General features: G+C 36.9%; 1 protein-coding gene across 10 annotated transcripts in view; it reads right to left on the bottom strand.

Moving 5' to 3' along the window:
- LOC127431364 (neural cell adhesion molecule 1-like) overlaps positions 1–15,732 on the bottom strand; it is a 310,957-nt gene that overhangs the window by 34,099 nt on the left and 261,126 nt on the right. For 5 of the 10 annotated variants that reach the window (XM_051681782.1, XM_051681783.1, XM_051681786.1 and 2 more), the window contains one exon: positions 1,227–1,274. The exons of the other annotated variants lie outside the window; for them this stretch is intronic. In XM_051681782.1, coding sequence (XP_051537742.1) covers positions 1,227–1,274 — 48 coding nt within the window. The remainder of the gene's footprint in view (positions 1–1,226; positions 1,275–15,732) is intronic. 10 annotated transcript variants of the gene reach the window in all.

The raw sequence follows: 15,732 nt of genomic DNA on the forward strand, positions 1-15,732 counted from the left end.
TGCGTTTCAATCAAAAAACTATTTACGTGGATGCGGCCCAGGACCTTAATGAGCTACTTCAGGTTTGTTTAGCTAAGTTTGTGGATTTATATTTGAGACTAACTATCATACCCAAAATACTTCAGAAAACACCACACATTCACTCTTGAAAAATTTGAGACAAGTGCCTGTAAACCACCAGGGTTCCTTACAAACTGTAACCATCAAGCAATTTAGAAAGTCTGAAATCATGCTGATTATGACTCATTATAATCATACAAAAGAACAGATCTTTTGTTTGCTTATCTATCAATTACTCATAAAAAAAATAATTTACATTTCTTTGACATCTAAGGAAGTATTTCAGCTTTGCAATCTCAAACCTGCCATTCAATATCAACTAAGCAAACAATAGTCCAACACTGTCTAGTCCTAAAATAAAGACCCTGTCATTTCTTGGGCTGAATGAGCTATCTATGAAAAGGAACAGTCTTTCAGTAAAAACCTTGTCATACCCTCTCAACTTCTGGTTCATTTGTGGAGAGATCAGACGTAATCTGTGCTGTCATCGTAACTCTATTTTCAGACTTACACCTGGTGAAATCTAGTAAACATTAAGCAACAAATACACAGCTTTTTGTGAATTTGGTGATTTCTTCAAATTCAACATTTTGCTATGTGGTGGTGGGGCATCATTGTCAGGGCAGCTCCATTAGTTTCTACATTCAAGATAGTATGTAACACATCTCATTAACATAAAGTGAACTCTATAAGAAATGCATGTGCCATGCTGTTTCTTAATATTAAGAGAAAATCAAATAACTTTCTGCATTTTCAAGGGTATAAAAAAAGCTAGCACACAAGTTCACTTCAAGTAGCAACGATTCAAGGGTTAAAATGAACCAATAACCATTGGCACAAACAAATGTCAGTTAATTTCATATTCCTGTATGTCTACGATGCAGTGACATGTTAGACAAGTGAGCCGTTCTACAAGCTGATGTTAGTGATGTTTATCTACAATGGCTTGAAGGTAATGAGCACAGTTCCAACCATTACAGGTGCGTCTCATTCCCCAAGCCCTCACTAAAATCTATTCTCTCTTCTATACCAAAGATGTGTGTTCTCATTCTAAGGCGAACACCAGCGGTGCTGACTTCTGGAGTAATGGTCTAGGTGAGGCGCACAAACGTGTAGTAGGCGGATAAAGAGTGGCAAACAACACTGCACACAGTCGGCATACTCACTAAGGTCTGCAGTGGTTGGAGGAATGGAAGTTGGAGTCTCTGAAGACACTGCAAGATGGTGAGAAAATGGTGAGGTGTGCTTCTAGTCCAGTAGTGATACAGTAGTAGAGCCTCTGTTACTCAGTAGAACCACTTACAGCAGCTCCATAACAGCTAACTAGCGCACATCACACCATAGCAACATTCAACTGACAGTCCAGTGGCAGAGGTGCATGAAATTGCAACCAATGAAACAGTGTCACAGAATAGAGACAAAAATACAGTGGCCCCAAAAAGTATTTGGACACCTTTGGTTGCTTTAGTCACATTTATAATGTATGAATGTATTTGCATTAGATAACAAAACAAGTGGCATTTGCAAACAAATTATGATAGACCTTTCCTCTGAACGTAATTCAATTTTCTGAGCCATTTTTGCAATGACTTTAAGCAACTGGTGTCAAGGTGAATTTTAGTGGATGTAATAAGTCAGTCCCATTCAAATTCACACAGGTGTCTTAGCAGAGTAACCACAGATAGTAAAGCACATTAATCTTTGTGTTGAGTTCATTTTGTGCTAACACATTTTGTGTTCCTGGTCAAAAATGACCGGCCACTAAGATTATTTGTAAATCTCTCATATTGCATATATTCCTGCAGAACAAAATAATAATAATAATAATAATAATAATAATAATAATAATACAATTATAATTACGTAATAAATGAATAACCACTTGCTTGATCTGAAAAAAATATTTGTCATTTAAAGCCTAGAATCTGTATTTTACAATACATATAGTTGATCCTACCAGTTCTTTTTTTTTTTTTTTTGATTCCAATATTAACACATAAAAGCAAGAACAAATACAAAAAGAATCAATACTTAACCCCCTCTATTACTACCCCCCTCCCAGTCCCCAACCCCACCCATAAGAACATCCCAGTGGTCCCACATAATTATAGACACACAAAAACATATATTAAAAAATAATTAAGTAAATAAAATATAATAATCACACAGATAGCCTCTACATCTACATCTCTCTCTCCACTGTCCCTCCCCGAGAGCCCTCCAAAAATGCCAAATATATACCCCACTTTCCCATAAACATGTCCAAATGACCCAATCCTCTAAGTACCCCTTCTTCAAACGCTGCCACCCTCTCAATTTCTGCACACCACTCCGGGAATGATGGCGCTCCGTTGGATCATCGATAAATGTAATGAAGCCCACCTGTCCACATCGCTCGAAAACTTTTTAATTAAAGGGTCAAAATTAACTCTAACTAAATCAGATAATTTTGCTGGGAATAAAATACCCAAATACTTAATGCCCTGTTTGGGCCATTGAAAGGCGCCCGGCTGAAAGGCCATTACTGGGCAGTACGCAGTCAGAGCTAAAGCTTCGAATTTAGACCAATTGACTTTGTATCCAGAGAACTTTGAAAAGGAATTAATAATTCTGTGGAGGCAAGGCATAGATCTAGTGGGGTCAGAGACAAATAATAAAATATCATCTGCGTAAAGCAAAAGCTTATGCGCCACACCTCCCGCCAGCACCCCTGGAAAATCATCCTTATTTCTTATCGTGGCTGCTAATAGTTCCTGGGCAAGACAAAACAATAATGGGGAAAGAGGGCAACCCTGCCGGGTGCCCCTATCCAGAGCAAAAAAATCTGAAATTAATCCATTTGTTTGTACTGCCGCTACAGGGTGTCTATAAAGTAACTTAATCCAACCAATAGATGTATTTCCGAACCCATACATTTCCAAAATCTTAAAAAGATAATCCCATTCTACCATATCAAATGCCTTTCGGCATCAAGTGAGATGGCAGCGACCGGAGACTGATCATTCGCTACTGACCACATGATATTGCTGAAACGTTTAATGTTATCAGAAGAGCGTCATTTGCTCAGTCGTCAGTTTAGGAAGTTCTAATGGTTCCACAAATTTTCTAGTATCTTCATCAGTAGACGAAGATGCGGAACTATAAAGATCAATATAGAATTCTTTAAAGGCATTATTAATATCAATGGCCGAGGTAAATATTTCACCACCAGCAGATTTCACTGAAGAAATGGTAGAAAAAGACTCTCTCTGCTTTATATATCTAGCCAAAAGCTTCCCTGCTTTGTCCCCCGACTCAAAGTATGACTGTCTTGCCCTGAATAACCAAAACTCTACTTTCTGCGACAAAATAGCATTATATCTGTATTTCAATCCAGTTCTCTGAGGCCATCAGATGACATTTGGCACTTGAGCTCTGCCTCGGCACTTTTAATATTCCCTTCCAACTCCACGAGTTCTCGTGCTTTGGATTTTTTGATGAATGAGGCATACTGTATGATCTGACCCCTAAGAACCACCTTAAGTGCCTCTAAAGCCACGCCCACAGAGGATACTGAGGACGAGTTGGTCTCCATATAAACACTGATTTCGATCTTTAACATTTGTTGGAATTCAGGATTTTGCAAAAGGTATACATTAAAGCGCCAACTTTTTCTCCATGTGTGGCAACATCTCTAAACTCACCAGGGAGTGATCTGAGACTAAAATGTTTCCAAATGAGCAATCCACAACAGATGAAATGAGGGACTTCGATATAAAAAAAAAATCTATTCCAGAATAAATCTTATGGACTGATGAAAAAAATGTATAGTCCCTACCAAATATCCGCAAGACCAAGATTTTTACACATCCTGTGAAGCATCACCGTTGCTCTAGGGGGCTTGCATAATGACTCCCCTACTCTTACTTGAGCCAGCACTAAATAAAACATGTCCACCCCATATCTTCCCAAATTTTTCAGCTTCCTGCGGGGAAAGATGCATTTCTTGAAGAAACACTATATCATATTTCTTACGCTTAAGAAAATAAATAACCTTCCTTCTTTTTATGGGGTGCCCCAACCCATTCACATTCCATGTGGAGAGAGACAATCCACTCATATTACCATTTGACATTGATATAATAAAATAAATAAATTGTGTGTCAAAACAAGATTATACAGACCACATTCCCCATTAATGCAACAATCAAACCCCGAACAAAACAAACAGAAAAAAGAAAAACATGCAAATTAACCCCGTGCACAACAGTGCCAACCGGTGTCAATCCCTCTAAACTCAGAAAGTCCATGTACGCATACGAGAGTCTCTGCAACAACCTTGCCAACGGATTGTTTAAGTCCGGTGCTTCTGCACAAATTCTGTGAGGCAAAATTACATAACAGAAAATAATTTGTAAAACAGACCCCAGCCAACAGGCAGAATAAACACAAAGAACATGTAGATTCATTCACAGAACTGTCTCAAAGGTGTGTTCCTCTACAAAACAAACTCCAGCTGATATAAAGCCGTTCAGTTTCCTCGGACAGACAAACAATTGTTCAGTGAGCCGGCTGTTTAGGAGTACGGCAGATGACGTAATCATTCTAATGTCCCTTAAAAATATTCCACAAAAACAAACTCTAGCCGCTAGGCAGAACCAGCACGAAAAGAAACAACACAGGCATCCTGGTTCCTCGGATGATCAAGTGTGTATTAAGTGAGTCAAATTCACTTGGATTCACGCGTAAAAAAAACAAACATCATTACTTAGTCTGTCAACTTTATAAAAGACGTCCTTTTTGTGAGCATGTAGATATTTTGCGGTCATCCATAGTGTCCATTCTCAATCTGACCAGGAATTTCAGTTTAAAACGATCTTTCCTCATTGCAAAAGTTTCTTGAAGGAAGTGTCATTCCACAAAACAAACTCCAGCCGCTAGGCGGAGCCAACGCAAAAGGAAAATGGTGCCCAGCTTCCTCAGACAATCGAGTGTAGGTTCAGCGAGTCAAACCACTAATATAAGAAACATCAAATGGTTTATTCACTCCAATGTATTTATGAAGGAGAGCGCCTGTTTTGGACATGTAAATACTTTGCGACCATCCTTCATTTCTATTCTCAGTTTGGCCGGAAACATCAGTGCAAAAGCGATCTTCCATTGATGTAAAAGTTTCTTACATTCCTTGAACCGATCGCGTTTCTCTCTTGTAGAATTCGCTAAGTCCGGGAACAAGAAAATATTGTGAATCTTCCAAGAAAGCTTTCCTTTGCTCCTCGCCTGGCGCAACACGAGATCTTTATCGGATGATGGGGCCTGTCTCCCTCAGCAGATCTCCGAGCCAGGACACTGTGAGCTCGCTTGATTTCCAGTTTATGGCCTGTTATGTCGAGCAGACTCGGGAAGAGCTCATCCAGGAATTTCACCATATCTCTGCCTTCTTCATGCTCAGGAATTCCAATAATTTGTATACTGTTCCTTCGGCTCATATTTTCAAGATATTCCAGTTTTTCCAAAATGTGTTCCAAGTCTGTTTTAAACGCGGGCGAATTAGCGGATAATTCCCTTTCTGATGATTCCAGATGATCAATCCGTTTTTCAACGACTGACACTCTTGTCACCAACTCAGAGAATTTTGTTTCCACCGCCGTAATCAATCGCCATATTACAGCGAGATCCTCCAAGTCAGCAACAACCTTCGTCAGCATCACCGAGATGTTGGACAGTTGACGCTGGAATTCTTCTCCCGACGTGCCATCCAAATCGAGTCCCCAGCTCGCAGTCCCATCAGAGGCCTCAGCTTGAACACGTAAGTGTCTTTTAATGTCTCCAGAGTCTGAGAATTTTGACGACTTTACCATGTTTACTTCAAAGAGCAAATACGTAATTGGGTGTATCGAATCTCACCGGATTATAACATGAAAATAATTTAAAAACTAGCAAAGTGCGCAGAGCTCATGATTCACACGTCTGCTTCTCGCATGGCGTCACCGACAACCCTCGATTCTACCAATTCTTAAATAATGCTTTTTTAATTTGCAGACAAATCAGAACTGTTTCGTTCTCATCATTTGCAAATTTGTTATCACAACAATTATATTTAGAATTGGTAAAACCATAAAGAAGATGAGATAGCCATGTGTTATATATCGTTGGAAAGGTCTCAGTTAGTAGAATACAATGAGCAAATTTGTTTCACTCAGAGACCAAACTGCAGTGAGTATTAGTGTATGAAATTCCCACAGACACACATAAATACAATAAACAGAAGTGTCTTTTGTCATGTTTTTCCTTATTACTTCCCAGAACATACATATAACATAGACAATGACATATCGTAACTTACAGCATACTTACAGCATCTGAATCTATTGAGCCCCAACGCAACATAATATGATAAATAGATAATTAAATATTTCTCAAAGAGTGTGCATGGAAATAAGATGCACAAGAGGGCGCTCAACACATGATGTGTGTGTGAATTTTTATGTGTGTGTGCACATGTCCAAAGACTTTGTGTGTGCAAACATACATCCACATCCAAAGGATTGGAATGCTCCTGAACACTTAATATTTCTGTATTTTGTAGTCTAATCCATTCATTTTACAATGGCTGGTCATTTTTGACCAGGAACACAACAACTGTAACATAGTGAAATAAAACCAATACAATTTAAAGAAAATGGTACATTTTTTTGTGTGTGTTTTTAGATACCATATGTGAACAAAGTCAATACATTTTATTCCAATTGAATAAAAAAAGTTGTCTGGGTCAAAATAACTGGAACAAAACATAAGGGTTAACTAACGTTTGACAACTAGAACGTTTTTTTTGTTTGTTTGTTTTGTATTTTTTGTCTAGGAAACTGTGCTCATGCTATCTTTCTTTAAAATAAATGGCACTTGGTTTGATAATTTATTTAATGCAAAAGACATTTTAGTGTGGTTAAATGGTCTAAATACTTTTTGGGGCTTCATTTGATTGAGATTAACATTTTAACAGTATAAAAGTGACCGCTGATTTTTGTTGACAACAAAATGTTGTGATCATGAATAGAACATAGAGGTATCTTGAAACTAAATTTATTTTGCAAATCAACCTGACCACTTTTAAACATGTTGCTTGAGAAGGAAATATTAATCCACTCCAGCCGAGTTCAAGTACAAAGAACACACTTATGACACCATTACGCCAAGCAAAAGGACAAAAACATTTCTGAGAATAGCCATTTCTCTGTTGGAGAGTAAATCCAACAGACACAAACAAGTTAATGTCTATGACGGCAGTGTCTATAACCTGCCACGTGCTAACAGGTTCCAAAATGGATAATGACCTGTATTTAAATGTCATGATTTGCCGAGCCGAGCTTTGACAGTGCAGACATCTTGAGCCTCAAGGACACTGCTTGTTTCACACATTGAGATATTTTCCTGAAAGTACATTAGAGCCAGTGACTCACACATCATCACCTTCAATAGAACCTCATCTATCTTGAATTGAGCTCAAACTCGGAGCCTTGCAGTAAAATGCTAAGTACTTAGAGTAGGAGGTAATCATATGATAGGGGCAAAGTATTCCCTATTTCCTTCTTTAATCTTAACGCAATTAAGCAGAGGCGCAGGCTGTTTGTTAGCAGAGTATCTGACAGATGACACACTCTGTTAAGACTTTCAAAGACTGTTTGACTAAAGGCTGCTGAGCTTCTGTCTTCAGATCTACTTCAATCTGCCTCAGTTGCCAATTTATGTAGATGGAACTTGTAGATGTTTGGCAACAAAAAGAGGCTAACATCATCGAAAGTTTGTACATTGAGGATTACAGCACACCACTAAAAGATTCCAACTAAAATCCTCTTAAAACAGCCTAAGATGATTTACTGGTCTAAGCAGGTCACAAACCCTGGTCAAACTGGTCTAATTGTTGGTTACATACAGGTTTTGGGTACTTGTCAGCTAGCCAACCAGCTAAACCAATTTAGCACCAGCTTAGCGAGGCTGGGAGTCCAGATGGACCATCTTAAACCAGCTAAAACCACAAAATCAGCAAGGGATGGCTTAAGACGCAGGGATTGCTTATTTCAACAGGGATACCAGATTTATTTGAGCTTAAACACAATGTTATGGAGTTACACAGTTTACTATTTTTGAATTCCACTGTCATACTGCACACAACTTTCTTTGTAGACACCACAGGCTCATTGATTTAACAAAACACTGCCTTGCTTTACAGTTTGGTCTGCAGATAAAATACATGCTAAAATATAACTGTTTTATCCACTGCTGTCTGATTAAAAGCTGTAAAGATTTGTTAATAAAACATGTGTATGTTAGTGAATTCCAAATGTTTGTAAATAGAGCGTGCGTGCACATTCCTTCATAATTATCATAATCCACGCCCATGAAAATGTCATATAAGGGCGGCTTCAGACTCACTAGTACATGAGAATAGGAAGCTTTTAATATCTATGCGAAAATTTATATTATATATATATTCGCGGGAAAACTTTTGTTTTTGAACGAGTTTAAAAAATACTTGCATAATGGCACCACCTACAGGCGACTCGATATAAACTAATTACCACTGATTGGAAGATGTCACGTGGTGACTTGGGTCTAGTAATTTGTATATTTGTAGTCATCTTAGTTGAACAGTAGATTAGTCATGGAGATTCTAACAGGGGCTGACGTTAAAAAGCATCCAACAGAAAAATAGTAAAAAGGAAAGAAAGCCAAAAGCAGGAAATATGATAAAAAGTACTTCGAAAATGGCTTCACTCAGACCAGCGATGGGGATCCGCGGCCACAGTGTGTGATTTGTGGCGACGTGTTAGCGCAGGAGAGCCTAAAACCATCTATGATGCTAAGGCACTTAAAAACTAAACATGAATCACTACAAACAAATTCACTGGAGTTTTTCCAATGAAAACTACAAGAGCTATGTGGTTAAAAATCACTCCTGCAGAAAACCGTTACGGTGAACGAGAGGGCTCTTCGAGCCTCTTTCATTATCTCTCACTGGATCACCAAAACTGGAAAGCCACACAATTTAGGTGAGACTTTTTTCTTACCATACGCTAAAGAGACTTGATTAAACTGTCCAAGTTGATTAAACAGTCCAAGAGGTCAATAAAAATGGTTTGACATGAAGCTTTAGTGGAAACATTTTTAAGTTTGGATGTCCACCACCATTAACCTTCTCTGGTTCGGTTGAGCGCATCACCAGCGCCATTTGGTGAAACTTCCTGAGTAAATCCAAGAATGTACAGTGATATACCTCCCTTGCAACAGTAAAAATCTTTAAAGAAATGGATAGAATGCCTGAAAAAGGTCTTTGACTGAAACGCTATAAGATGCTACAGATTTGCAAGCTATACGACATTGTGCGGGCTTTTTCTTTTTTTGTTCCCCTGTTGTATTGTGTTCGTAACTGCTCGCGATGTGCTTATTTATGGGTTTGACAGCATAACCCTTGACCACGTTATCTACTGAATGTGATTTACTGATGCCTATACTAAATTATGAAACCTAAATTATAGAGTTTATATATATATATATATATATATATATATATATATATAAAAATGTCCAACCAGTCAGGTTAGAGGGCATTATTTATTTTATTTTTTCAAGAAAATCAAACACAAACGGCGCCTTTGAACCATTCACAACATGTTAAGATCTTCTGGTGGAAAAAACTATAAGCAGAGTTTAATTATTAGTAATTTTTTTTCATTACTTGTTTAATTTTACTTCTATCAAAATGTAGTCATGGCAGTTTGTCTGAAAGAACACAACATGTTCAGATGTCTTACACACGATTTACACATGGTCGGGAGCAGGTGTACATTTTGTTCATACCGACTATCGTTTTGAAAATACGAAAACCTTTATGACTCAGAAAATTTATGTCAGAACAGCTTTACAAACGATTTACACAAAAATTTGTTCTGCTTGTGTTTCATGAATGAGGCCCACTGAGCACAAGTGTATGTCATCTGTGGAAGGCTGAGCTGTCTGTTTGTTGGTTTGACGAGGTGCTGGATTGTAATGTTCATACTGCATCAGGACAGGGTGAAGAGGTTTATTTTGCAGCAACAACTGGCTGACTGTACATTATCCCACTTATTACATGCTATGGAAATACAATATTGATTTGCATTAAAATTATGTAATTATGTAAGAAGAAATAAATGGCTGAACAGCTAAAATCCACCTCCGGTTTGCATCAGAGTTCTGTTGGTGTTTGTTTATTCTGTGCAAAGGGCCATCTGACTCCTTATTAATCAGATTATTACAAGACTACTTGCCAAATAAACAAATAAATGGACGTTAAACATTGATTTACGTTGAAATTATGTGAGAATAAATAAAATCACTGAAAAGCTGAAATCCACCTCCAGTTTATGTCGGAGTTCTGTTGCTGTTTATTTTGTAATTCATGAATGTCTGACTGCTCATTATGCAACTTATTACAAGACTACTTGCCAAATAAATACAAAAATGCACATGAAACATTGATTTGATTTCAAATTATTTTATTAGCTTACTTGTAGAGATCGCACAGTGATCTGAGAAGCAGGAAAGATGGCTTGCAATACCCGGATGAGCAGTCTGATACATGTGCGGTTGTTACAGAGATATTTCTGACCACTAGATGGTGCCTTTATTCAATCACAACTGAGTATTCCAGAGATAATTTAATAATTTTTTTTAACACTTATTTTTCATTACACTTGTATTTTTCATTTTTTTTACTAAATGCTTTAAATTACCACCCTAATAAATATGTTTTATTATATGTTTTGTCCACATTTGATACATTGTAAAATAGCCAATATATGCATAATTGAACACTTATGACGGTGTGATGATGGCTACTCGGCAACTGTAACCAACCTATAGCTACACTATGCCTACTCTTGATGAAAGTGGTGCAACGCATCAAAACTAAATCCCATAATATTCCATGAAGCCTGTGTGTGACAGGGTTTAGAGACAAGGCAATAGTTTATTCCTCTGTGTCGGATTTTTTAACTCATGCCACATATAGACATATCGGTGCCTAAAGGATATAGTAGTGTAATCTAGTGTTCCACACATTTCTACCATCAAACTGCATATACCATTATACCAGCCAGCCATAGCAGCATAGGTGGGATTATCCATCAACAGTCCACCCCTTAACTTTTTAAGAGCATTATGTATTCCAGAACAGAATGTTCTTACCTTTTTTTCTTAAAATCAAAGTTTAAAGCTAGATACCTTTTTGCAAACTTCTTATAATTTATCGTAAGAACGTTCTTAATAATAATACAAATAAAAAAAAGACTTTCATGAATACAGACACTGGATCTCATAGCCTTGGGGGTGGGGTCTTTTCACTTGGTCCAGTAAACAGTGAACACTTTTGAATCCATACACACTTTTTCAATTGTTTTAGTATGTAAAAATGTGCTATACGGACATCTTTAACCTTTGTGCAGCATCTCGCTGTTTTCTGCAGTGTCTTATGCAGAAGCGACACTTTTTTAGAAGCCATGTTATGTAATACAAACCTTAAACTGTTAAAAATGTGTCTCAAGACACCTGCGTTCTGCTCTATTTTTGGTGCTGCGTTGGGTTCAGTGTAAACGGCCCCTAACAACCATTTAGCAACATGTTAAAAAAAACTGTCAAAACACCATAGCAATAATATACCACAACACAAACAGAAGAAAATCTAGTTTTAGAAGTAATGTTTGTTTCAGTTTAGACAAATAAACCCACTGTTGAATGTCACTGGTGTATTTATCTATAACTTGTCAAGTGTCAATGCTGTCGACAGTCTCACTTTGTCATGCACAAACTAATAAATGATCGGTAAGTGCTTTGAGTGCCTGGATCATTGTCCAGCCAATCACCATTTAAAGGGTATACTACTGGAGAAAGTGTGGATGATGCCATCCATCTCCCTAGAACATGATCACATCACACTACCATTACTAGATACGGTCTCTACATCTTTTTTATTCCCCTCTGTGTAATGAGCATTAGACAGCTTCCTTGGTCAAATGATCCGAGTCAATGTCACAGATAACGAAGACAATACTGAGCCAGGTCGAGAGAACCCTGTCTATTAAACTAGCAACAACTTCATCTAAATATAACCTTGGCTTAAGCCAATGCCAAATGTTATTTGGGTTTTATTGTGTAAATAAACATTAGCAATTCTAGACATTGACTATTTTGAAATTGTGTTCTGCAACACAATCTGCCTCATATGAACTATAAAATAAACACCAACATTAGCCATCAAGGTCACCCATGTCCTAGTACGTGAAATAAATTGCTTATTTTGTGACTTCAGAAGACTTCTATAATTTTTGTGTTTTACTAAGGGGAAAGGAGATAACAGGAAAGAGAATCTAAATATGGGAAATCTATATATTGTATCAACAACCATGTTTATACTAATTTTCTAGTATATCAGTTTAAATGGAGTTTTTTAATCAACCTGAGGGAGCCCAAACTAAAATTTTCTTGTTAAGCCACAACATAATGCACCTAATTCAATTCATAATGTGTTAAATATATCTTGTTGTATGATTTAGCTAAACCAGGTGCATTATTAGGTGTTGAATAAAATAGCACTACAGGTCTAGAACAAAAAAAAACTCTAGTCTAAATCAGATCATATCAAACCTTGATACTTGTTTGAATAATAGAATGGAATTCCATCTGGATACATGAAATAACAGAAATAACGTGAGTCGTCACAGTCTTTAAAGCACATGCTATTATTAAAGCCCCTCATTCCACACTATTCAGCGAACATAAACCTAGAGATTTCACCTTTAATTTCATTGACATATCAAAGTGAAGCAAAATACTTCTTCAATTCTCAATACAATTTTATTTAAAGACTCCATGAAATTTTTGAGTTTTTTGGCATTTAGTCCATGCCTATTAGCTTTGAGGGTTTTCAAATTATTTTTGGCAAAATTTACTTTTGTTAAATACACATTTTAAATTTACAATCCTTATATTCTGGAAAAAAAGGACCAAAACATTGATGACTCATGTTGTTTGCATGGGTGTATCCAAAGTTTAGTCCAATACAGTGCTCTCTAGAATAATAATAAATCATAAATACCACTTGCCACAGACTAGCGATAATGAGTAGCAATTGGTGGTTCATAGTTGTGATGTAAACTAAAGCCTATTGGCTACTTAAAAAGTCCTTGGATATGCCTCACCCAAACTTCCAGATTAAATATGAAATTTGTCAACACAGGAAAGAAAAACTATGCTCGACCAGCCATTTTGTGGAGTCTATTTGAGGTTTTAAAATGTTTTCAAAAGGCCTACTAGTACATCTGGCAGAAGAGTTGGAAGGAACCAAGTGAAATGTAAGAAAAATGGAAAAACAAACATGAGAATGAAAGAGCAGAGAGATGGAACACTTACTTCTGAAAGGGAAGCCTGAAGTCCAACGGAAACAAAAAAAAGATGGAAAACAATATGAGAACCAAAAAAAAAAAAAATCAGTAAATGTAAAAACAGGAATGGATCAAATTAAGTGGAGGTGAATTCCAACTTGCCATTTTGGGGTTCATTTTATAAACCAGTAAGAAAATTTACCTTGCTGACTCACATTTAGCCTGCATATACTATGTGAATGATTTGAGAAGTCCCAAAATGGCAAAATTGGGTGACCCAATTAGCTGTTGAGAAATAAGTGAAGACGAGAGAGGAAATGTGGGGATTATTAAAGTTTGTTGAAGCAAAGATGAAACATGATAAGAAAAATAGGTAACACTTTATTATGTGTCCTTGTTTACACATATTACATGTATTTACTATAGAAATAACAGTCAATTATGCATAATTACAAGCAACCAGGCACTAAACCAAACCCTTACCCTAACCCTAAACCTATAATAAGTACATGCTGCTAATTAGTAATACTCAGTCATTTCTTGTGTAATTATACTGTAACAAGGACACATTAAAATAAAGTGTACCTGGAAAATAATAGGAATTAATGTCAGCCTGCCTCTGACTCAATAATCAACAGTGAAATTCATTTCTGCTAGCTATGAACCATTAATTTGCCAGCAGAAAAATAAACAAGTCTAGTTTGGTATTGTTATTTCACCCTTTTACCCACTTTTGTAAGTTTTCCTTTAAACTTCTGGGTACTCAAAAGGCAATCACACGTGTTGCGATGTGACCTTTTTTTTTTTTTTTTAATGTTATTTAAAAGTGCTTTTGGGATGGATATACTGAATTGGATCAATAAATTGGATTAATAAAGTAACAAGGAATTTTTATGCAATTTAAACTTTAGGCACTTAATCCCTGCAAGTGTATGAGGAAATTGAATAATCAAAGTAGCGCTGTGTTTCTGCTCATCCCACATGTCTTGCAAACTGACTTTTCTAATCTGCTTCCAAGCAGAACATTCTGAGCCTACAGCTTTGTGTGACACAGTAATTAAACGTGTAGATTTGTTGGATTTTGAAAGCTGCATTGCAACGACAAAATATGGACAATGTTTTATTAATGTGGAGAGCTCCAGAACACACAGTACTTAATTTCATTCTCATACAGTATAGAACAATTTGAATATACAGTATGCCCTAGAAGCAATAAAGCAAAACTAGTTCATGTGAAATGTCATCTGGAATTATCTTCAACTGGCTGCTTTTGTCAAACACTTATATAAAATGTCTTCATTGTATTACAGTATACTGCCTAAACACAAATGCAGAGGGTCTCATTCACTATAATTGTGTCTAAGAGTTCTTACAATGTGTGCAGAAAAAATATCTCACACAAAATTTCCACCAGATTCACAACAATTGTGTACACGCATACTGTAAATCTGTTCTTACCATCTAAGATTGATGAATCTGGATTATTCTTAATGAGAAAGCAGATGCCCATTGCAAGCAATTAGCATAAAAAAATGCCCAAATAATTTCCATAAGGGCTTTCCACACAACCTGTACTGCCATTCATCACTCTCTGCAAATGTTTCCATGCACTCTCTTAAGATTCACTAAATAAAGTAACAAACTATCAGTTTCTCTGGATTTACTATTTATAGGGATGTGTTTGAATAAAATGAACATTTTTGTTTTATTCTATAAAGTACTGACAACATTTCTCCCAAATTCCAAATAAAAATATTGTCATTTAGAGGATTTATTTGCAGAAAATGACAACTGCTGAAAATAACAAAAAAGATGCAATGTTTTCAGACCTCGAATGATGCAAAGAAAACAAGTTCATATTTATTTTACATTTGATGCAAATTTTCTTACGGGATAACCTTGTATGTGGCTTGATTCATGCGTCCTTCACAAAGACGAATCTGCCCGATTCCAGCCTTGCTGAAGCACCCCCAGATCATCACCGAACCGCCACCAAATTTCACAGCGAGTGTGAGACACTGTGGATTGAAGGCCTCTCCAGGACTCCGTCTAACCATTAGATGACCAGGTGGAGAATCGGTGATGATCTGGGGTGCTTCAGCAAGGCTGGAATCGGGCAGATTCATCTTTGTGAAGGACACATAAATCAAGCCATGTACAAGGTTATCCTGGAAGAAAACTTGCTTTCTTCTGCTCTGACAATGTTCCCCAACTCTGAGGATTGGTTTTTTACCAGCAGGACAATGTTCCATGCCACACAGCCAGGTCAATCAAG

Source organism: Myxocyprinus asiaticus, chromosome 40, assembly GCF_019703515.2.
Source record: "Myxocyprinus asiaticus isolate MX2 ecotype Aquarium Trade chromosome 40, UBuf_Myxa_2, whole genome shotgun sequence".
Classification (NCBI taxonomy): Eukaryota; Metazoa; Chordata; class Actinopteri; order Cypriniformes; family Catostomidae; genus Myxocyprinus; species Myxocyprinus asiaticus.